The sequence below is a fragment of the Ambystoma mexicanum genome, chromosome 2p, assembly GCF_040938575.1.
Source record: "Ambystoma mexicanum isolate Mex_15411 chromosome 2p, UKY_AmexF1_1, whole genome shotgun sequence".
NCBI classification, from domain to species: domain Eukaryota; kingdom Metazoa; phylum Chordata; class Amphibia; order Caudata; family Ambystomatidae; genus Ambystoma; species Ambystoma mexicanum.
The window spans coordinates 915,437,033-915,461,535 of NC_090923.1; the positions used below are offsets into that span (position 1 = coordinate 915,437,033).

The 24,503-nt window shown below is 46.0% G+C and overlaps 1 protein-coding gene across 1 annotated transcript in view; it reads right to left on the reverse strand.

Annotated features, from left to right (window-relative positions):
• PPP1R37 (protein phosphatase 1 regulatory subunit 37) overlaps nucleotides 1-24,503 on the reverse strand; it is a 1,561,993-nt gene that overhangs the window by 68,166 nt on the left and 1,469,324 nt on the right. Inside the window, exon 12 of the mRNA XM_069644632.1 lies at nucleotides 13,544-13,634. Within this exon, the coding sequence (XP_069500733.1) occupies nucleotides 13,552-13,634 (83 nt within the window). The 3' untranslated portion in view covers nucleotides 13,544-13,551. The remainder of the gene's footprint in view (nucleotides 1-13,543; nucleotides 13,635-24,503) is intronic.

Here is a 24,503-nt window from a genome sequence, read left to right on the forward strand (position 1 = left end):
CACTATACCTTTTCAGTATATATTATAGGCCTATAAATTGCACACGTGCGTTTGTACTATCCCACTTTGGGTCACTAGTGAGGTGAAGGATTTGGGGGTCTTGCCCCTAAGGTAACCTGCGGGGGAGGTCGGGATTGATAGCTGACAGGTCTGGCACATCAGAGCTAGAAAGGGGGTGGAGTGACACATGTTAGTTTAGGACAGAATATACTGTGACTGGGGTCTTGTTTTATTGGGAGGCACTCTGGGGTGGTCAGCAAGGAAGGGTCACACTTCTGGTACATGAAAAGAATAGCTTTGGAGGGGCACAAGATTGAACAAGCAGCAATTCTCCAGCAGCGGGGGGTGAGAGGTACAGGAGTACATTTGTTGAGATGGATGAACTACAAGTTATGGTTTGGCCCTGACACACACAGGACAGTGATCTCAGAGGAAGAATTAAAATAATAAATACTTTGTTCGCAACATCTTGTCTCTGCGCATCCGTGAGAAAGGGACTTGGGAGGCACAGGCGCAGGAGGAAAAAGGTGGGGGATGTCACTGCTCGCTGTGCACGGCGCTGCTGAGGGGGAGGTGAAACTTATCAATGCCAGAATGCGGCCTAGCCCAAAGTTGGAGTCGAGTGTACACACAATGGAGTCCAAGTGTGTCTAGCAATAGCCCCACCTCTGCTTATGTCAGGGCCTTCTTCCCCATGGCTGCAGAAGGGCAAAGGAGGCATTCCCCACGAGTGCAAGAGCAGGGTGTCACATTCGCGTTTAATGTATGGGGGCTCAGGGCTCAACCGATCCACTCCTTCCTTACATTAGCAACGACCCACAACACATGCCCCCATGAATATATTGGTCAGAGCGCAACTATTTCTCACCAACAACCCACTTTGATGCGCTGTTTTGCTCACAGTCAGTAGTTCTTGCGTGCCGAGTATCTGATCTAGCCTAGATCTCAGCCTTTTTGTAGGCCAACTGTTTGGTAAGGCAACCGCAGAACCCCAAAGTAGCTTTCATCCTGTTATCCATCTGGCCGTCCCACGATCAGTGAAGGTCCCACAGTAGCTCGCTGAAACTGAGAAGTGTGAAAGCACAGCGTTACATTGTATGGCATTCGTAAAAATCGTACTTGTTGAAAAAAAAAATTGACAAAGTGTATAGAATTCAAAAGACAAATTGGATGCTTTATTTGGACACTTTATTCAAACATTGTTGATCAAAGAAACAGATGGTAATCATTTGTACCTGGAAGTGAACTTTTCCACAAGCTCTGCTTTAGGTGGACAGGGAACGTTTGCAATGTTTTGTGGCAATGTGTGTGTCCTCGGAACAAAATCGTGCGCATTTCCGCGAGTATGTATGTCCAAGACAGTCATAATAAGATCTTTCACAAAATCGAATTCCATTTCCTCGTATATTGGCTTGACCACCATTTTTTGCTTCTTTTCGTAAAATCCATTGACTAGCGAAGCATCCCAAAGTTTCCCACAGTCCTCGATTGTTCACGCCCTACATTCTCATTATGCGCTTATACCGCTAGTAATGTCCTATATTGCATCCCGCCTATGCCGAAATGCAATCCCTTGGGCCTGTACTCTAGGCACATATTGTGAAACACCTCCAAATCTCCTGTGTGACAGAATTCTGTGAGTCCCTTCAGATCCCTTGAGAGTTTTATCAAACACGCTCTTCTCAAGAGCTTTGTGTGAAGGTGAAGATGGAATCAACCACTTCTTGCGTTCCTGGTCCGGCGACAAAGGGCCATGTGCACATTGGTGGAAATGTTGATTTTCTGTCCAAGAGTGAATGTTGGAACAGTGGTGCATTAGTGACTGCCATTTATCTAGTAGAATTTCCACAGACCCCTCATGTTTTGGAGCTCTACAAAAGATGGTTGCTGAAAGACTGGGACCACTGTAAAATATTTTCAGAACCTTTTTTTTCCTGCAGCTGATATTTTTGTATTGATTGATTTGGCAACGTGCCATACATCAAATTGACGGCGAATATATGGAAACTGCTCTCTCATTGTCCATGTCTGTCCGTGGCTATGAGGTCGATTAGCATTCCCCTCGATTGGAGATCTTCCAGGGATTTTATAAAACCAAGTTTCTCCATGAGGATTTACATTCGGACACCTGCACGACCACCAAACTCACAATTCTTTTTAGTTTCCATGTCCTGAAAGTGGTATGTGCAGTACTTTGCTGAAAATCCGGGGCTGTCACACTGTCCATCGCCAGCTAGCCTGAACCGTTTTTCAGAGAATGTCCTTTCAATTGACATTTGTTCAATTTTCCAAGCTTCACCAATAGCAGGGAATAAATATTCTCATTGATATTTGTAATACTACGTTTTAGAGAGGAACTGGCTTCCCACAAATGGACAGAAACTGGACAACTTACTGAAACTAGAGCCAGTGAAAAGTAAAGCAGCTGCACACAGTAGATTTCCAGCTGGCAGTTTCCCCAGAATCGGTTGAGCGGACCATGAAAAGTTTGCATGGACCATTTCACAGGTGGCTTGTATTTTAAGGTTACTGCCCTGTGATACACGAGTCACATTCACCAATGGCTTCCCACATACTTCCCCTCTCACTGGATGCACACATTTCAGCATCATTATAATCTACATCAAGCAGCTGTCGAATACAATGTATTTGGGCTCCTTTATCAGACTATCATCCTGCATGAATGTTGTTTCTGACTCAACTGAGGTTGACTTATCAGCCCAACTGGACAAACTGTAGTCGAGATCTTTGGCTAGTTCCTCGGTCAATTGTGTTGATGCTTCAGTCTTTGTTATTTCAGCTTCTGTTACTTGAACATGAATCAGAGAAAACATCAACGTCGATTGTTTTTTGGGTGGCTCTTTTTTGGCGGGTGTTGATTGTTTCAAGTGGTCTGCGACTAATTCAAAAGTATCTTCATTACATTCAGTTTTATGTTCATCTGGTGGAGCACTCGCATTGTAGCAATGGTCCAACAACACATTGCTGGCTTCGCCAGTCACATTCAATTCATTTTCTGGCCATTGGGCAAAAGCGTCTCGAGTCTGCTTATTGATTTGAACATGCTGCGCCTCAAATAATAGTTGCTCCATGGTGAAATAATTTTGGCACGCAGCATCTCTGATTTCTGTAGCTGACTGCATAGTTCGTACACCATCGGGCAACTGGAAGATGGGTTGGAAAAACATGTTCAATGTAAATCCAACATACAGTATATGTCACTTTAAAAAAAGCACGTTATGAAGGCACCAACATAACACACTGTTTGAAAATGAAATTGTTTGTAAATTACCATAGCTTTCTTGGTTTTCTGTGAAACCTTTACTGTAATTACTGCACCAGCGTGCACCAGCAAGCTGGTCCACCCACTCGGATCCACGTGCCTCCTCTTCTAAATCCCGATCTTGTATACATCCCTAGAAAAGAGTATTCATTAAAAATAAGTCATTTGTATTTGAAATCAAATTATTCCATCGCACACATGGCTTACACAGATACCCTCGTACACCGTGTACGTCATTTAGTCAAAATATACATTTCGAATTTCACCTGATTGATGGCTAGTTTACTCGATCAAAGATGACTGTGCGAAACACACTGATTGAAATGTTGCATTCAAGCAATTTGCAAATGCTGCTCGTTTATAATAATGTCACTGTCTAATAGTAACAGATCTAAGACCTACTTTCTTTCATTCGAGGGAAATGTCAGTACACATACCTCTGGCTTTGGATCAACTCCGCAGGATGATGTAATTGTAGTCTAAGTACCAGCATCACCCTGTAACACAGTACTTGTTTTAGTATGGATGAAAAAAGTGAAATTGAACACACAATGTGATGCAGATAATGGTACAGATCAATAAAAACCCATAAATGAAATATTGTGTAAACAAACGACAGGATACGTAAATTTGATCATATCTCAAATTCCATGAATAAAACATTTCTGGAACTGAACAGCTAAATGAAACTACCTGATACGCGCTCGAAGTTGTTGTGGACTCCAGGCAAGACATGTATACAGAATCTTGCTCCTTCATATTCAGTGGATAGTCATGGAGTTGTAAAGGGAAAATTTGATTTGATTTAGAAATGCCAATCTTAAAAATTGACATGTAAAGCGACAGATCACAAAAAGAGTATGCTTATTTCAAAGGGCACTATAGCATAGTTATCTGTGCCCATAAATCGTTTTCTATGATGCTCCTAAAACCAAGGACAGATGTTTAGCAAAATGGGGTTTAGTTATAAAGCAATACAATCTTGTAAATATGGAAAGTATTGTAAGGGACATTTATACCTAAAACACCAATCCGTCCATGTAGTTTATCTGTTCACTACCCCAAGGCCTACAGCTAAATCAGGAACCGTGACTCACCTGAGGCGGCGTGTGCATGAATAGAGTCGGAATTGCTTTTGGAAGGAATTTACAAGACGTTCTGAGTCGATGCTTCTTTGTGTACTTCGATTGGTCGTACATATTCGTGGCAAAGTGCAGGCTGCACAATCGATCACCCCTTGAGTCCCCCAAGACTTCATGGGCTCTACTTTCAAGCTCTTCCAGCGCAAATCCAAAATATCTGACCAATTCTCTCATTAGATCTATATTCCTCGGGAATACATGCATTGTACTGCCTTTAGGTTTGTTATGGGTCTTAGAACGGCAACCGTAAACCGTACATGCAGGCATTGTTGGAAATTCTGTAAAAAAAAAAAGTCTACATCTTTAGAAAATGTATTTGCATAATAGCGTGAGAAAGATGGAATTATATCATATATTTTTCTATGCAATCTGTGTTTTGGTCACCGAATGAAAACCTGTGTAGCGTAGCCGGCTGTATTATAGGATAACTTTCATACACAATTCATTGATGTGTACTCGTCCCTTGAATGTACTATCATGCATCAAAAGAAAACATGCTTATAGAATGCAAGAGACAACTCGCAGACACCACTACTTACAAACAACTGGGTAGCGACCCAACTGTAAGAATCAAACAGAACTTGAAAACACTATTGGATGAAGCTGAAGAGAACGGATGGATAAATCACCATACATATGAGTTTTTGATGAATAGGAATCCACGTATCCCAAATTTATACATGTTGCCAAAAATACACAAAGATCTCATTAACCCTCCCAGAAGACCCATAGTGGCCGGGGGAACAGTGTATTACAGCAGATTGGAAAGTATATTGATTACTTCTTGCAACCCCTGATTCAGAGAACTTCAACATACATTAAGGACACAACTCACTTTCTACAGTTATTAGCAACAGTACCACACTCATCGTCACATATTTTGTTTACTGTCGACGTAAAGAACTTATACACGTCTATTTCACATGACTCAGGAATTGAAGCAGTTGAATGGTTACTCTTAAACACAGGAGAGATAGAAGCGAATAAGGAATTCATCATCATCTTACTACAATTTATATCCACAAACTCCTACTTTAAGTACAGGAATCAGTTTTACATGCAAATAACAGGAACTGCTATGGGAGACACAATGGCCCCCTCATATGCCAACATATTTATGCACAAATTTGAGTCCGATCACATACTAAGTCAGCAAAGATGGAAGTCACATTTGGCCATTTGGGTTCGTTTCATAGACGACATATTTGGGATTTGGACAGGTACAGAGATAGACTTAATGGAATTCTTTACATACCTTAATACAATCAATCAATGAAAAAATCCAGTTCACTTACGAATACTCTGAAAAAAGCATTCATTTTTTGGATGTTAAAGTGGAATCTATGGAACACGAATACAAAACCAACATATACACAAAAACAACAGATAGTAATAATCTACTACAAAGATTAAGTTTTCATGAACCGAGTTTGATCAAAAACCTACAATACAGTCAGATGCTCAGAGTGAAACGCATCATCAGTGATCCAAGAGACTATGACAAAGAACTTTATGAAATGGGTGAGAAGTTTTTGAAACGTGGATATAAGGAGGAAGAGATAACAGAAGCCAAACACAAGGTGGACCAGAAAAACAGAAACAAACTACTCACAGCTGCAAGGAAAGTAAAAACGGAACCGTCACTGGTATTTGTCACTCGATTCTCCACGCAAAGTGGGTGTATTAAATCAATCATTAAAAAGCACTGGCAAGTGCTATCCTGCGACCAAAAAACAGAAGAACTCTTTAAAAAACCACCTACATTTGCCTACCAACGTAGCAGGAACTTTCGAGACAGTTTGGTACAAACGAGACAACATAAGAAACAACCAGATACTAAACGTGTTGGAACCTTTCCATGTCTACAATGTAGTAATTGCAGTTGTGTTGAAAGGATCAGTCATCAACCATCCGCACACGGGGAGAAAAATCATGTTGAAATAATTTGCAACCTGTGACACCCCAAACATTATCTACGGTATAAAGTGTCCCTGTGGACAATTCTATGTGGGTCAGTACCAAAGAATAGCCAAACTCCGTTGGAACAAGCACCGCTCGTGTATACGGAATAAAGATTTGAATTCTGCAGTCGCAAGACATTGGATCAAAGAGACACAATTTGACACAAATCCGGTTCATGGTGTTGGAGGTAGTTTGGAGTAATGATCCTCACGAGAACATAGAAACAAAATTAGATAGAAGAGTGTTATTGGATCGAAGCTTTGGGGTGTCTTACCCCGCGAGGAATGAACAAAGATCAATTGGGCATGTTTCCTATAAGCATGCTAAAGACTGCGGAGCTGCGAGAGGGACACCAGCATGGACACATCCACTGTGGAAAGTCAATGGTTGACGACATATAATAAGGAAGCACAGTATCGATGGGACGCAGATAACATGGGTTCTCTTGGAGGATTCGCTTAAATAGTTGTTGTACTATGTGCAGTGTGCATGCTAAGAGTAACTACTACTGTTGTTCATTACATAGACATTTTTCCGTGTATATAATTTTTTTTTTTTTTTGTGGACACCTCACTATTACCGTTATGTTTGTAATCTAATGTTGCAAACATAGATCAACATCAAGATTACATTTAGTGTAACATATCTAACATAGATATGTAATCATCACGTGGGAATACACGTTAATACCATAAGGAGTACCTCTGCGTTTTGACACCGACAGCCACACTAATATGACATAGGCAAGTGTACACATCAAAGGGTAAGCTTATATGTAATTCTATAGATGAATGTGACCCCGGTCATCCAGTCTCCCCGTTGCCATGTGGACACAGGACACGAGGCGGCGCAACGCAGGCCAGGTGCCACGCGTGAGCGTACGCTTTACGGGGTAGCTACAGGAATCTGCACTCAGAGGCTAATTAGTACTTTTCAACTTTCTACGATGTTTTTGAACACATCTGCTCATTGACATTTAACATCTGATATTAGAGATAAGTATTTGATTATTTACAAAAACAGTGAGAGTACTTACATTACCCTACACCAGATCGTCCGGCCTCTCTGTTCCCATAGGGACGGGAGACGTCGTCACGCAGACTAGGAGCCACGTGACAGCTCACGCTGAACGAGGTTGCCTAAGTAAAGGCATAGAAGCTTATCCACTGTTTCCCTACGGGGCACAGGTTTACGAGAACAGCACACACGTTGCACGGATCGAACACAGCATCGGTTGCTCAGAGATTATACACACGCAAGCAAATAACAACGGGTGAGTCTGAACCCCATACTCTAGAGGAACTTAACAGGACGTAGGATTGTCCATACAGCAATTATTTGAATATTTGTTATCTCTTCTATTTAGAATACGGGCGGTGGAATTGTTGCACGCAGAGAGTTGTTCACTTTAGAAAGGTGCTAGGCACAACAGGAAACTATAAAGGTAATTTGAACACACTTTTGAGATATATACAGAATTCTTTGTCGATTAATGTGCACAACCATGCAATTACGTTAAACTAACAAAGGCTCCATGTTGTTGTTGTCTCCTCCCCCATAACCCTATCTTCTGCCTAATGCGAATTACCTTTATTGGGTATGTATGATTTTCATTTACACAATATCATTTTTTTTGTTGATTTATGATCTGAATAATGGCGAACTGTGTCAATGTTCATAATCTACTTTCTGAACGTTTATTTGAATTGTGACTTCCTTCTAACATGGAAATAATTCATGTTTTATGTTGAAATGTTTTTGACTTGTTTATGTATTATAATAATTGAAGACGCTATATCAAATAGTGTGGTTAACGCCCTGAAGAAGGAGATCCGCTCCGAAATGCATTGGCATTAAAATAACCATATGTAAAACGAAACAAGTCTGTTTCTTGCTTGATGAAATACCTAGTTGACGAATTAGAGATGGCGTACCATTCATTTAAAGATCAGTTTTGAGCTGTGTCTTACATCTTTTTTGGACATTTATCGCTTATGTATGCACGAATTTACAGTTGGATGAAAACCTCAAGTATGCAAGACATTAGAACAAAGGTAATTTAATGAATGAGCTCTACAAGAGCTCCCACGGAGAGCGCAGGGCTTAGTTGGATGAGTTCATCCAACTTCTTTTTGCAAGGAAAGTTTCTCTAATGGCACCAACGGCACAGGCGGGTATTACTCGTCGAACACGGTGTCCAAGCCTCCCATGAAGCCACCAGGTAAACGAACGATAGGCCACCAGCCTATACCACCTGTGAAAGAGAAAGATACAAACTTTTTAAATGAACAAGATAAGTGTATTAAACCTTAGTTGAAAATGCAATCTTATATCCAATGGCATTGTTGTCAGTACAAATGTTACTTGGACACTGTACAATATTGAACAACTATGCATTCCATTACATTTAGGACACAAAGAAATATTGCTTCATGGTTGTACATGAAATAATCATATGGAGACCACTCTGATTTCCCCAAATTTCGAGTGATGTATAGAATTGCAAGACTACATTCATTTGGCAGGGATAGATCAAAGTTACAACAATATAGGACACAAACATGAAATGTTAGTGGCCTAATTGACATCACATCTAGAGTACACTTACTCGTTACTTGGATTGCGTTGGCGAACTGTTGTGCGAAGTTCGTGCATAAGCACCATCATAATCCTCAATACGGACCTTGTGAGGCAGGCTGCCCTGAAGTCATGCAACTCGGTAACGCATTAGGACCGTTTGTCGCTTTCCGATATGTAGGACAAGCATCCAGAGTTTTCTCTGCAGCAGCAGCTCTCCTCCTCGGTTGGCATTACCACGCTCCGATTGCAGGTACACCAGGTGGAAAGTTTGTCCATTCGACTAGGCTCAGGCTCTTGACCTGTTGAATCGTCCTCCCAACTGTCGTCCGAAGCCCCATCGTTTGCGCATCTTTCTCTTTCGAGTAATTCCACTCAGAATCCTGCGGCTCGTACTGGTAGGGCTGTATTGTTGCCATTAAGGGGGTATCTGTTTGCACGGGCTACGAGCAACGAAAGTAGCTGAGCAGAGCACAGAAACGAGGCACAGAATACTTAAAAAAAAGACAGTGAAACGATTTGAAAAGCAAATTTGATGAGAAGTGGTCTGTTTATACTTATTGAGGAAAGAGGTACTGCCATTTCCGTGGACACACGTTATTAGCTGAAGCATCGAGAATGTTGACACCAGATGTGCACTGGCGTTGTGAAATGGGCGGTACGGGTCTAGTTATATCAGCCTCAGGGGCGGGGGATATGATTTAGTGCCGCCAGGGCAGTCCACCTTGGACGAAGCAGCAACGGATAAGATTAGCACAAGATGGCCGCGCCCTGCTGCTTGATTTTGCATGTGTAAAAAAGAGGACAACTACGGTAAGGTACGTAGGAAATGTTTGTACGATCGATCAACGTATGCTTAAAAACACATGCCCGATCCCTCGGGACAATAATATTTTTGAGCTCACTATTCCTTTAAGAAGTGGACTAGCCTGACTAGTGGGAGGTTTTTCTTTGAAAATGTCCTCAACGAAGTCAGAGTCCTGGACAGCCTGCTGTGTAGCGATCTGAAAATGATATGCGGCTCTCTTTAGGATGAAATTAAAGAGCATCTGGTCATCTATTGGTGAAGATTGCCTTTGATGAGGTGAAGAAGGCGGATCTAGACAAATAATGTCTGGGTCTGGGGTATGAGTGGGTGAGAGCCAAGGCCCCTGATCTGCTGGCTGATCTTGATCCCAGCCTGGGTCCTGATCAAAAGGATTGTCCTTGCAGGTCTCCTTGTTCTGAATAATCAAAGGCCTCCTCTTGATGGATTTGTGAAGGAATAGAAGCTTCTGCAGCTTTGGTGGAATGGGGTAGGAGTCTTCCTCCTTAGGCCTTTTGGGAGTAATGTATCTCCCACAGAAGTCAATGAATTGGACCATCGTATCCATATAATTCTGAAACGTCTGCTAGTCCACGGGGGATGAAGCAGAGGGGTCTGGAGGAGGAAAAGGCTGTTCAGAAGGGGGAGATTTACCTGAAAGCCCTAGAGAGAGGCTGCAAGATTCTCACATATTTTCAGTGGCTGAATGCTTAGTTTTGATGCGCCTGTAGGCGTCATCGACGTTGTCGACTCTGCCAAGGTTTTAGGTGCTAGTGCGCCCTAGGATGACGTGTCGGTAGCCGTGTGCTTTTTTGTGGGAACACGCTTGTGAGAGGAAAGCCCAGTCGCATGCTGAGAAGCGGTTGCAAGGAGGGCGCCGGGCTGCGAGGTTCGGCAGGCACCGTTGAAGTTTTCGGCGTTGGCATTTGGCACTTCTTCGACATGTACGTCGAGGAGGGCTTAGGGGTTGTGTGTTTTGTCTTAGGTGGTGTGTGTGTGTGCTCTTGTCGCCGTGGTGTGAACTCCCCATAACAGTGCCAGTGGCCTGTCTGTCGGGCCAGGGACGGGCATCTGGGAACCAGAGGGTTCCGCCGAAAGGTCTATGGCTTCCAGGTCAGAGCCATGGCTGCCGCTGGAGTCCTCGTCACCCGAAGCAACTGCGCCAACAGGGGGAACAACTTTCGCCCTGCAATGCGTTAAACGACGGACAAAATTAAAATGGTGTCCTCTCCATAGCGAAAGTTGGAGGGCAGCCAGACCAAAGAGGGAAAAAGAAGGGAAAAGGAAATGCATTCTTGAAAAAGAATCAACCCAGGGCCCCACTCTCCATACTGTAAGGGCCTGGCCGGAGAGCTGAGGCCACACGGTTGACAGGTGTCGATCAATGCACCAGTCGCCAAAGAGCAGTGGATGTCTTCGGCGTAGGAGTCCACAACCACAAAGTAGTCGTCGAAAAGAAGTAGTGAAGACTACCATCGGTCGTGGGACAAAGAAGTATGTAATGAGCAATATCAAGTCTTGCAAGCTCTGCATAAGGCGACCAACTAATTGGGCAGAAAATAATCTGGAGGGACCTCGACGCTTGATACTGGGTTCACTACACGTCACGTTAGGGAGAGTGTTACAGTCACGTCGATGTCCCCTTTCGATCTTCGAAAAAGAAAGATGCAGTACGCTGCGATTACCACTAGCTGTCGGAATATATGCACAGCATGTGAATCTAAGCAGATTAACAAGCATCAAAAATATTTTTATAATAGTTGAAACTGTATTTACATTGTCATGTGATTCATTGAGAACAGTGTCACACTCCATAATCTTTGATTGGCCGTTGCCAATAGGGCATCAGCTTCCCTGTGGTCCAAAGCAGAATTTGTGCAGACCTCAACAAATGAATCCATTAATGTATCCTCCTTGCTTAGGCTGGTCAAAGAGAAGGTGTAAAAAAGGAGTAAATAAATTAGTGTACATGGACACCCAAGGATGAGGCATACCATTTTGGAGAAGGCCCATCTATACCCATCTTCAAACTTTATATTTTCAAACTTTATATGAATCGCCTTAGCAGAGTATGGTTTTAGCCCAATTTGAGAGCTTGCGAATCCTTTAGGGGTACGACCCCCCCAGCTGATCCCCCCCCCCCCAACTTGCCTGAGCGCTGTAGGTGCAACATCTCAGCCAGCACAGCTCCAGAGGTTGCACGTCCGCAGGTGTTCGGATGTCCAAAAAGGGCAATGCCTACCACAAGGTCATGGGAGGACTTTGCAGAGTTACCATCTGTGTCATGGGAGGAACGTTTTGTTTAGGGTCCTCTTAAGAGGTAGGGGTCTGTCATAGCAGGATCTAGGGCAGGGGACTGGAGCAGCCAGCACCGACGGAGCCTGTGAAAGAAGGACCCAGCGTAGCAGAGGTTCCAGGTCATGGCAGAGGAGGAGAAGCAGGAACGGGTGGAAGGGACATGTGGAGCATCCCAGAGCAGCTAGTAGGGGGAAACTGGCACTGCAAGAGAAGTCACCACTGACAGCGTCCCAGGTCTGTTGGTTAGTAATTCTCAAAACAATGACCTCAATGGTCTGCAAGATGGCCTAGGACAGAGTAGAGGAGGTGGACAATCTAGATAATGGTGCTGTGCACCGGGGGTATGAAACAAAGACGACTCTACACTAGCTGAAAAAAACTAGGAATTGTGGGTGGTAGAGACAACAGAACATTTCCTCATCTCGACTAAACCTGCAGCCAATTCTAAGAGGAACCGCAGGAAGAAACGCCATTTTCAAAAGATCACTCGGAGATGGGGTCTCTGTGGTTTCCACTCTGGCAGCCATGTTATGTACCTCGGTGTAGTATTGAACAGCAGGAATGAGCTGGAAACTGGAGACCACTGTGACGCCGTAAAACCCATGCCCCTTTGAATCCTTAAAAAGTCCAAGTACCAGTTGAGGGAAACACAGGGGAAGCTCCTGTAGGTGCCATACCCTCAGAGCTCGAGTATATGCAAGTCCCCCGGCATAAAGATGGCACCTTTGGCATAGGCCCAGTGAAAGAGCCTGAAGGCCCATCAGTGCATGTGCCAGTAACAGCCCGGTGGGCTTCGCAGCGGTCCCTGGTAGGAATGTGGCCAACTACCAGGAAAGGTGTAACCATGCCAGGTTGGCTGGTTAAATAGGTGTATTTATCTTGTCCTTGAACAGCTAAAATAAATTGCCCCTCCAGCACTTAAGGACATTAAGTGCCCTCATTGATTCAGTGTTACATGCGACTTTGGGCATCCCACCAGTGCTCGGGCTCCAGGCCATCCAGATAGAGTTTGTGGGCATCCAAGGCTTGGAAGAGAGTCGTGTATGAGGTATACTGCGAGAAGCTATTCGACAGACATGTGGCAGAACAACCAGAGGCCCCAGGGGCTAAGTAACTGAAAAAACAAAAGAATACAGCAGGTAAGCAAGACAAAACAATATACATCCACTTGTGCTGGCATCCATTCCTATCCACATAGAAAGAAAAAAAAAGTGGACTGACTGGCAATACCATTGGAGTGCTGGGGAGTTGGACACCATCTCTCAGTACTTCCTAGTATTTATTATTGTGATTGTTCATGCAGTAAGCAGGCTCACCATGAGAGAAGACAAAGCTTAAGCATAGCCGTGGTTCGTGCACCACAGAAAGGGGTTGAAAGTTACAATCCACGAGTACCTGTAAAATGTAAGATTTTCTAAATATAAAAATAGATCCCTTAATGCTTCCCCCATCAAGAGTGCCAGAAGCCCAACTTACCCAGCGTGTCACAGAGTTTCCTGACCAGCCTCCTGACTTGCTTCTCGCAGCAACTCCTCCAACTCCTTCTCATTCTTTGAACAATTCAGTTCTGAAAGCAAGGATAAGTGGATTAAATAGAGTTACCAATTGAATGATCACAAAACATACTACAGTGATTGCAAGCTAGGGCCGGCCTTATTAGTTAGGCAGTAGTTGCCCCTCAACTCTTATTGGTGAAGCAGCACATGACTGAGGCGGAGTACAAGAGTCCCCATGAACATGCGTTTTGGCTAGGAGCAGTCCTCCAGATAAGGTGCGTATAGGGCCTTTTTACACACAGAAATCTTGGCAATACGGCCCATTTAATTATTCCTTGTGTACAGCTTTCACAGACTATTTATAGCAGCACACCCATAAATCATGGAGTTCACTAGTGACAGCCTGGCAAGCAGCAGCTTGCAAATCCACTCTTTACTTTAAAAATCCACACTTTTCCTTGAAAGAAGCAACTGGGATGAGTCCTGCTCCGTTTATTTTTTAAACACTCTCCTCTATTAATAATTCTATTAAGAGAATACTTTGAGTAATGTAGAAGGGAATTTGTGTTTTGTTCACTTTAACTGCCTGCATTTTGTAGGTTACAGTGTTAAAGAGTTTTGAATCATGAACATGCATTTCACATTGATTTAGGACACATGTATTGTGTAAAATGAAAATTGTCTTAAACAAGGGCTGCATTTTTACATCATTTTTCTCTGCTTTAATCAGCATTAACAGAGGCAGTACAGTTACAGAAGCATGGGTATTTCATACTTTTTCTATTCATCACGGAAGCACATAAATTGCATTTAATGGCACGCTTTTGGTGTTCTATAAGAAGATGTGTTTTTTAAGTCTTAAGAGTGCATGTGTTTGCGTGCATGCACATGCATTCAAGGGCACTGTACTTGGTTTGTTGTCTTCGAGAGCAACAAATAGCTGGGCATGTGGTCTGGACTTTAGCTCCCTTTCTGACAACCCACTCACTGCAAGCCAGTATAATAGATGCAGGTAGAAGCAGTGCTGTATATATTTTCAGTGGCACAGATTGCACCTTTACCTCTCAGCAAAGTAACCCAATTTATCAGCAGAGCTGCTATACGCACATCATGGTACAATGCCAATTATTCACAGCAGGGCTGATTGCATCATGCCCACATAGTTTGGGACAGTACCTGCATTTCTTAACAGAGCTGCTGTAATGACAAAGTACAAACACGTGTTGGCATTTTCTGCAGCAAGCTAAAGTACTGAGCAAGAACAGTGTCTGAGCTCTTCCCACCAGTATCACTTCAAAATATCGAATCCCAGTAATGCAAGGTAGAAAACCTTACATGTAAAACCACATTTCTCCCCCAAAAAAGATGGGGCGAGAGGTTGGGTAGGGCTATTTAATATAGTGGGGGGAATGGGGTAGGGCTGGTAGGGCTGCAGGGGTGGCAGGGTCTTTCCCCGCATTAAAAATGCAGAAAATGTATTGTTTTATACGCACAATGTTCAACCTCACAGTAAAACTTTAGGTATTTTCACATAGATCCTTCCCACCAGCCTCCTGAGCTGGTGTGATGAACACTGGTGAACAGTGTGAGAAGATGGCACTGCTTTCCTAAACTTCAATACCTCCTACTGATAATGCCGCTTTTAAAAAATGAAAAATGTCTGCTTCTCCCATGTCAGATTGCGGAGTCCCTCAGCCAAAAATCTAGCACGTTTCAAAGCCTCATTATGTATCTCCTAACTCGTGTAGGATACTCCAAAGAGGCTGAGAGCTTTTGACAAGCCAGTTATTTCAGGCAAGTCTCAAATGGAACTGCCAGTGCCCTAACCCTATGTGCCTTTCAAAGTGAACAGCCTGTTGAGAAAGGTAGCTCAGTGGGTCAATAACCCTGCTGTAGAGATCATTGTGTAACAAGTTAGTTCAAATCCTGTTGATAGGTGAGTTAATGCATCTGCATCAGAGGTATGCGTGTAAGATGAAAGTAAAATATAATTGTAACAGAGCTGACTGCTTTTGACTCATCAAAAGGACTACTAAATGTTCAGTGATTCAGAACACACATTTCAACAGGGATGCCATAGCTGTAATGGCTCAGAACACACCTCATCAGGGATGCTATACCTGTAATGGTTCAGAAATAACACACATCCCCACAAGGGCTGCTATTACTTGTAATGGCTCCGAACACACACATCTCACTAGGGCTGCTATACCTGTAATGGCTCTGAACAAGCACATCCCATGAGGGCTGCTATATTTGTAATAGTTCAAACACACATCTGATCTGGGCTCTTATACTTGTAATGGCATACAGTGCTGGTAAAACATCTGCATTCAAGCAAGTGCTGCAGCTGGTAAGGCTAACGTCTCAACTATAATTCCCCAGCCTAATGGACAAAAGAAGTTTTGCACACAACTAAAAAGGAGCACCCAATGGTAAAGCTTCACTAGATTTGAAAATGGAGAAGGCATTTTTAGCTTTTTGAATATTTTTTGATGCTATGTCAAAAGTCAAAAAGGAGGGGAAGAGCAACTCAACCTAAGCAATAAAGGAGAACAAAGTGCAGGTGGGGGTCTGAGAGAACAGAGCATGTTTTAGACAATCCAAAACAGGAATTCAAGCAACAGGAAGAGAGAGACTAATGGGCTGCATAAGATAGTGAGAAAAGAAAGAGGTAAATAATCGGACACACACACGCACGAGGAGTGCCGGATTGAAGCAGAGCAAAAGATGCATATAGAGACAGTAAAATAAGAAAACACAGATCAACAGCAGATGGGGGGAGCTGGAAATAGAAGGCAGGCCAATAACATAAGAGGCAGTGCAAGAAATATAATCAAAAGGAGTAGCAACCACAACAGAGAAAATGAAAAAACAGATATAGCCACAGTAGTGACATGAAAGAGGAAAAGGAGTTATATCAACCGATACACAAGCTATAGGAGAGTAGCAGCAATAATAGAATGCATAGAGGGAGAGACTGAGTGACAGCAACAGACCTCAAAACGTGGCATAGCAACACTCCAGGGTAAGAGGCAGAGCATCAGAAAGTGAGAGGCAGGGGAAACAGAGTAGCAAAGGGAAGGAGAGATGAAGCAAAAACATGGAGTATCTGTCAAGCAAGTAGTGGCAGGCAGACACAGTAGGCCCAGGAGGCAGAGAAATGATGCTGGTAGAGCGAGGGACTTGATTTATGATGTAACTAGCTGTAGTAGTTACTAACAGACTGCATCCAAGTATAATAAAAGGTGAAACTGGGCAGCATGCATTGTCAAGTTTTATTACACCAATGTTTTCTTTTAATGTTACACACAAATTGGATAGTTGTCGGTCAGACACTTTTTGTTCTCTCTTGCGAAGGAGGAAAGTAATTTTTATTCTCTTGAAACTGGATTTAGTCTCTAATTTTAAAAATTGGGAGTAAAACACTCTTGTGCCAAAATCCCATCTGGAGCACTGGCTAGGAGAAATCTTTTATTGTTGCAAACAAGATGTCTCAAAACTCCCCAAAAGTCCTTTTCGAAATTTAAAACTGGCCATATCCTTCTGCTTCAGAATTTATCACTGACCGACCTCCTCCCCCACATAAGGAATTAAGCACAAAAGCTGCATTTCCAAGTGAATAATGTTGATTAACCTCATTTATGAGCCAACAAGCAAATTAATCACATTTCTTTTAGGTTAAGGCACAACATGTGCATATAAAATGTGTTTCACTGGTATTCAAGCACATTTTTTATCAGGTCAGAGTTCAAAGACAGAAGTAACCCTCAGAGAAGAACAAATTACTTGCCTTTCAGTTGTGCTTATTTTTGCCTGCACTCATTTGCTGAGGAACAACATAACTGCAAGAGGTGAACAAACTATATGTTATTGAAGAGCAGCTTACAAGGGTGATGAGGAATCTGTGGAAAGAAGAACTAATCCCATCAGAAAGAAACATTACCAAAGTTAAGCAATACGTTTCTGTAGTGGATTCTTCCCTTTCGCATCTTACAAAAATATACGTAATCTGGGTGAGGGAGGGGAAGAAAGAACTATGACCGACATCAGGAAACTCTGGAGCACTGTATGATTTAAGAAGATATCATGACCCGATCAGGAATTCAATCAGTAATGTTGGGCAAACATATGTAGAGAAACCCACATCTGAGCAATGCCCACAACCTGATCGCCAGTGCAAGGCAGATAGACGCAGCGCTTCTGGAGGAATGGACCATGAGGCCCTGGGGCACCATCTTACCGGCTAGCACTCAAATGCAAAAGGATGGCCCATATGGGCAAGGCCTGCTTAGTAACAGCCTAGCATGCCCAAGCACCAACGACAGCTGGTCATCCTGCTGATTTTCCCCCACTCAAGAGACTTAACAGCCAATATCACTTTTAATGCTCAGATGATGCTATAGTTTGTGTTAGATGGATTTAGTGGAAGGAAGACTGCCGGAATATAGTTTGCGACAAGTTATAGTACTGAAGAACATTGGGACAGCCTCACCCTCTGTGTCAATTTTTTTTTAGAAGGCAGCGAGGTAGGGAGGCGTGACAGAAAAGGCTCCCTCACCAGTCTAGTGGATGTGATGGGAATCCTGAAAATTACAATATGGGTGAACAGCTTCAAAGGGCAAGGGCTCAAACAGAGCCACCAAGAAATGTCAGAACAAGGTGTAAATCGTAAGCAAGAACAAAGTGTTATCGGAGTGACAAACGTACTCCTAGTCCATAGTTCCTTTTCCTGCATCCTGTATGGGGGTCCCTCACTAGGGATGGGGGCTGAACCCTTTCCACCAGAAAAATAACTTTTCCTTTAAATGTATATGCGTGCAGGAGCGTGGCCCTGGGAGCATGCGCTCCCTTACCCCGTCCACCGGCGCCACACCTCAGTCCCCTTTGACGCGCCATCTTTATTAAACTGCTCAACCTCTCTGCTCTTTATTAGTGGGAAGGATGGTGGGACGTAGGGAGGAAAGGGGACTATGGACTAGGAGTATGTTAGTCACTCTGGTGACCAACAATTAATTACTCCTACGTCCCGTCCCCTTTTCTCCATCCTGTATGGGAAACTACCACTGAAAATGCTCTGGGGAGGAGAGCTCGACACTCTAGGCAAACAGATTACGAAGGACAGCCTACCTAAATACTGCATCAGCCCTGGCACTGGTATCCAGATACTAATGCTTGCAGAAGGCTGATGGGGTGACCCATGTAGCCGCCCTGCTAATCACCTGCCATGGTATGTGACGCTGGAAAGCAACAGCCGCCGCCTTGTCCCTGATGGCATGAGCATGCATGACCCTTGATCATTCTTTGTGCTGAGTCTTGTATGCCTCCTGGATGGCTGCAGTCATCCACCTAGCTATTGAAGCTTTGGACGCTTGCTTTCCAGGCCTTGGCCCGCCAAATGTGACGAATAGGGCGTCCATCTTGCGAAAGGCCTTGGTTCTGTCAAGATAGAATGCAAGTGTTCTTCTGACGTCCAAACAGTGAAAACCCTTCTCAGCGTCTTCCTTGGGGTTCGGAAAGAAAGTGGGCAGCACAATTTCTTCATTAATGGGGAAGGAGGAGACCACGTTTGGAAGGAACCTGGGGTGAGTGCGGAGCACGACATGGTCACAATGAAACAGTTTAGGGTTCTGAAGCCACAAGGGCCTGAATCTCGCCAACTCTGTGAGCTGAAGTAAGCCCCACTAGTAGAGCTGTCTTGAGCGTGACCAATTTGATGTCCACTGTGGCCATTGGCTCGAATGGTTTGTGCGCGAGGGTGACAAGTACAACGTTAAGATCCCAGACTGGGTACAGGCCTCTGACAGGCTGGCACAGCCTGGTTAACCCCACCAGATGTCTTTTCACTACTGGGTTGGCAGAAGGGAAAGTACATTTGTCAGAGCTCCTGTAGGCGCCAATGGCCGCTAGGTATGTCCCGCAGGTGTCGTCCTCGACCCCTGATCTGGCTAGGTACGCCAGGAAAGACACCTGGTCCAGCATGCAAGATAGTGGGTCAACTACTTTTTCCTTGGACCAGAAGCAGAACCTGGTTCATTTGCTTTTGTACCATTTTAGAGTAGCCAGACTCATGGCTCCCTGGATGATTTCTAGGTTGTCCCGAGATAGTCTGAGATGTTGAAGAGTTACCTGCTCAGGTACAAGGCTGCTAGGGCTATCCTCTCCGGCCAGGGGTGAAGGACTGCCCCCCGACCCCCTGCTGCGCGAGAGGTTGGTCCTTCCCAAACAGGAGAGGCACTTCTGGCTGGACTGAAAGCTGTTGAAAGTTGTGAGAACCAGGGCATGGCGAGCCACTGAGGCGCTATGAGAATGAGACGCAGCTGCTGGGTCTGCTTGATCTTGCAAGCAACCTTGTGGATGAGCAGGGTAGGAGGAAATGCATACACCCAAATCACGTCCCAGGGGACCTGAAGCGCGTCCCGATGAAGCTGCTGCCTCCACCAAACCCCCCCCCCCCATTACCCTCCCATGACACAAACTGCTGAGAAGTCCGGTTGCTCTCTGTCACAAATAGGTCTGTGACCAGGTGACCCCACCTGCTAAAAATCTCTTGAAGGACTCTCTCGTTCAGTTGCCACTCGTAGTTGTCCGAGCCCAGCCGACTAGGTCTGTCCGCCTCTAGGTTTGATTCTCCCGGCAGATGCACCGCTGAGATCCAGATTTCCTGCGCAATCGCCCACTCTCAGATGCTGAGGGCCAGCATGCATAAGACCTGGGATCTGGTGCCCCTGCTTGTTGAGGTAATACATGCAGGTAGAGTTGTCTGTCTGAATGCAAACTGCACTGCTTCTGATTAGTGGGATGAATGCCTTGAGTGAGAGCCAAATGGCCATAATTTCCAGCGAGTTGATGTGATTTTCTTAGTCGGTCTTGGACTTCGACCACAGACCGTGTACGGAAAGTGTCCCCAGGGTAGCGCCCCACCCTTGGAGTGAGGAATCCATAGTCATAGTATGATCCGCTGGAGGCGGTCTGAATGGTCTGCCCACTGCTCCCCCCACGTGAGGTCCTGCTGTAGGTGAGCAGGTATAGTGACCGGAGCTCCGTGATGACCCGACTCCTGGTCCCAGGATGCCGAATAATGCAGTTGCAGCCTCCTCATTCTCAGCCTGGTGTAAGGGATATCCAGGAGGCATGCCGCCAGTACTACCAGCAGGTGCTGGTACCACCAGGCCGTAGTTACTGTTCTGCTGAGGAAGTTAGCAACGGAAGATGTGATCGCCGCCACCTTCTCCCCAGTGGGGAACACCTGACCTGCTTCGGAGTATCCCACAGCAGCCCCAAAAGCACCACTGTTTGTGTAGGGCACAGTTGAGACTTCTGTGTAGTCATGGGTCTGGTCGCTGAGTACCTGACCTGCTCTGCGGACCCTCCCATCTGCCTAACAAGTCGTCGAGCTAAGGATATACATGGAGGCCGTTTGACCAGAGTAGCCATGAGCCCGAAAGCGTGCACGCCAAGCTTGACTGTGCAGGGCCAACCTGCCCCAGACTGGGGTACTATGGATCTGAAATGATCAGTCACTGCTTCTTTGGGTCGGAGGCAGATGACTGGGATGGGGGGTCTGAAAGAAGCCCTTGTGCGAAGAGTTCTGGTGTTTTCGCCTATGTTCGCTGGGCGACCTGTCTAGTTGCCTGGCCCGGCTGTCCTGGAAACCCCAGAAACCGCAGATGGACCGCCCTCTGGGCAAGAGTGGCCCTGTGCAAAGGTTTTGGCTGCTGGTTTGTTAAGAATGGTCAGGGATTTGGCGGTCTACGAACTGCTCTTCGTAAAATAGATCCTCGTCACTGATGGAATGGAACAAGACGGCGGCCTCGAAAGGCAGTTATAGGATTCTGTCCTGAACATCAGGGTTGAACCTGGTCACCTTAATTCAGGCCGTCCTTCGCATGTCCGTCACCACGCAGATTGCCCAGCTAGCGGTATCTATGTGCGCCACCGTGGCTTCCATGTAGTTCTGTGGCACTTGTTTTGCTTCGGCGAGTACTGCCTTGAAGGAGGCTTGTTTGTCTGTTGGAATGTCCGGGAGGAAGTCTGCAATTTCCATCCACAGCATTTGATTAGCAGCCGCCAGTATGGCATCAATGTTGGCCTGTCTGAGGCGGAGCCCTGCATTTGAGTACGCCTTCTTCCCATATTCCACAAGCATTTTTCCTTCCTTGCCCAGTAGTGCTGAAGTTGAGGTGCTTGTCGAAGAAGACTGAGGCTTGGCATTCATAGACGCCTATGCAATGAGCGACGACAGTGGCTGGGGGAGAATTGGCAAGAGCAGAGTGTCGCCCTCCACTTGCCTGAATTTTGCATCTAGTCTTTCATTTACAGGCTGAGTGTAGTGTGGCTACAGCCAACCCTTCTTTGCCAAAGCCTACACATCCTTCTGCAACAGAATGTCAGATCTGTATTCTGCCTTGATGGCAAGTACTTCCCCCAGTACCCCCAAATCCGGCAGCTCTTTCTGGGGCTGAGGGATGCCGAGGTATTCAGCTAGGCTAGCGATTCTATCATGAAATGCCCTCGCCGAAGAGGACGTGTCCTGCTCCTCATCAGTGTCTTGCTGGTCACCTGAGTTCGAAGGGGGCCCTGGGTCCGTAGGCGTTGGGCTTGCCGTTGTCCCAGGTGCTGGACCTGCAGGTGTAGGCACTGCGACCGGAGCTACCAGAGGCATGGGCAGCAGTGGTGGTGGAGTTGCAGGCTGCGCAGGTACCGGCTAAGGAGGTGGTGTGGGTGGCTCCATTTCCTGAATTCTGTCATTAAGAATGTTCCCCATCTGCGGAGACCGCACAAGGGTCAAAAACCTGTTGAAGAAATGACCCTCGTAGGCAGGCTCTGAGCGGTCCGGTGCCGGCTGCGGAGGCGTAAAGGCCCGTTGCCTGCCCCCATCACCTTGTGAGTACATATCCTCACTGTACTGTGCTTTCCCAGTGAAGGTCGGGTATGAAGTAGTCCAAGTGACTGGAGTCAAATGAACCCAATCCGCCCTGGCCATCGGTTTGTGCATTTGCGGTATACCCTGTTGGCGGGCTTCTGTCCTGGTCAGGATTGTTTACCGACTTTAGCGGTCTGGCCTGGCCACCATCTTGTCTGCGCGGGCCGCCATCTTCTCCGTGCCTTCTTCACGTGGGACCGTGGCTGGTCTGGGCTCAGCCTACATGCCTGAATGCATCAGCTCTGCCCCACCCTGCACGTCAGGCGTGGGTCTGGTAGGCAGTTGGCCCTCAGTCATGGAGCCGGTATTGCCGTCTGCGCTGCGTGTAGGTGCCCCCTCAGGCGTGTGCCCGGCAACCAAGCTGAGCCCCTTGTGATGTATCCTGGTACCAGAGCCAGTAGGCTCCTCGGCAGCGGAACCGGGAGGACGCTTAGACCCCTTTGTTGTTAAGCCGGTAGCTACAAGAGCCTCAGTGTCCTTCCTGCTGGTGCGAAGGTCCAACTGACCCCTCCCATCAACAGGCTTCCCCGGGAAGGAGTCGCCCCTGTGGGCTGCTTTTGAAAAGAGTACCCCTACATGCTTTGTCTTCTTGTGTCCGTATTCCTTAATGCTCTCCGGCGGAGTCCTGGAGAATAACTCTCTCCTCCGCGCAAGCCAGTTTGAGCGACTAGGGTGCGGGGGCGTTGCACGCCGAGCAGGCTTCCCAACTGTCGTCTTCCCCAAGGCACCAGATGCAGCAAGCGTGCAGATACGAGGTGGGAAAGGAACCATCGCACGACGAGCACCTGCTGAAGCCAGCTATGGCTGACATGCGGCGGGGACAGACTAGGGCACCAGTGGACGGTGTTCCCAAAACTTGAATATTGGAAAAAACAAAAAAGATTAGGGAAGGCGCATGAAATTACGAGGCTTGAGACCTCACCCAGGAGCACAGGTGAAAGTGGTCTGCTCCAGTCGACGCGGAAAAGAAGACTGAGGTGTGGCGCCGGTGGGCGGGGTTAAAGGTGTGCATGCTCCCAGGGCTGCGCGGCTATAAATTTAAAAGGGAAAGTGTTATTTTTCTGGTGAAAAAGGTTCAGTTCCAGTCCCTAGCGAGGGACGCCCATACAGGATGGAGGAAAGGGGATGAGACATAGGAGTAGGTGACGTGATGCAAACTGGCTGGTCAATTCCTGTAAGAATGGCAGGGATAAAGAGTCCTACTCAGGGGTCTACTTGAAGACCAAAATAGCGGCCAGGCACCCCTTTAACCACTTAAGTGCCAAGGATGAGATATCTCGTCCTTGGAAGTGCATGTGCAGTGCCAAGAATGAGATAGCTCGTCCTTTTTGGCACCTTGTTTTGAGCGATCCCTTCAAAGTAATCCAACCCCCGGGCTATGTGAGGGGGAGGTCCCCCCTCACTGCCGCGGGGATGGATTACCTTCAGTTTCACGTCGGCGTGCGTAAAGCATGTCGGCGTGAAACTGAAAGTAAAATCACTGCAGCAGCCATTTTCGGCTGCTGCAGTAAAGACAGAAGGTGAGTGCTCTTCTTTGTCAGCCTCGATCTCCGGCTGTATTTCAAGCCGGAGATCGAGGCGGGAATCGTTGGAAAGGGGAAGATTCTCCGGCCACCCATTTGGGGCAGGGGGGGAGAGGGCCCCCAAAAATTGTGGGACAGGCCCCCCCCCCGTGGGTGGAGCAGTAAGGTTTGGGCACCCCAGGGCCATATTGGCACACCAATGTGCCCCTCTACGCCAAGGCAAGTTTAGTAAACAAAGAAAATAATTCAAAATGGCAGGCTGACCTTTAGCGGGGGCAGAGGGGCCCCATACACCGCCAGGTAATTTTCTATTGTGAAGGGGGTGCACTTCTCCACCCCCACCCCAATTGGAGGGGTGGCACATCTCATGTAGCCCTCCCCGGGGGCAGATAAGTGGGGGGGGGCTGTCCTGCACTCCTCCCTGTGCTCAGGCGTCCCTTCCTGGGAGCAGATATCTGGTCCCAGGGAGGGCTGCATGACTTGAGACCCAC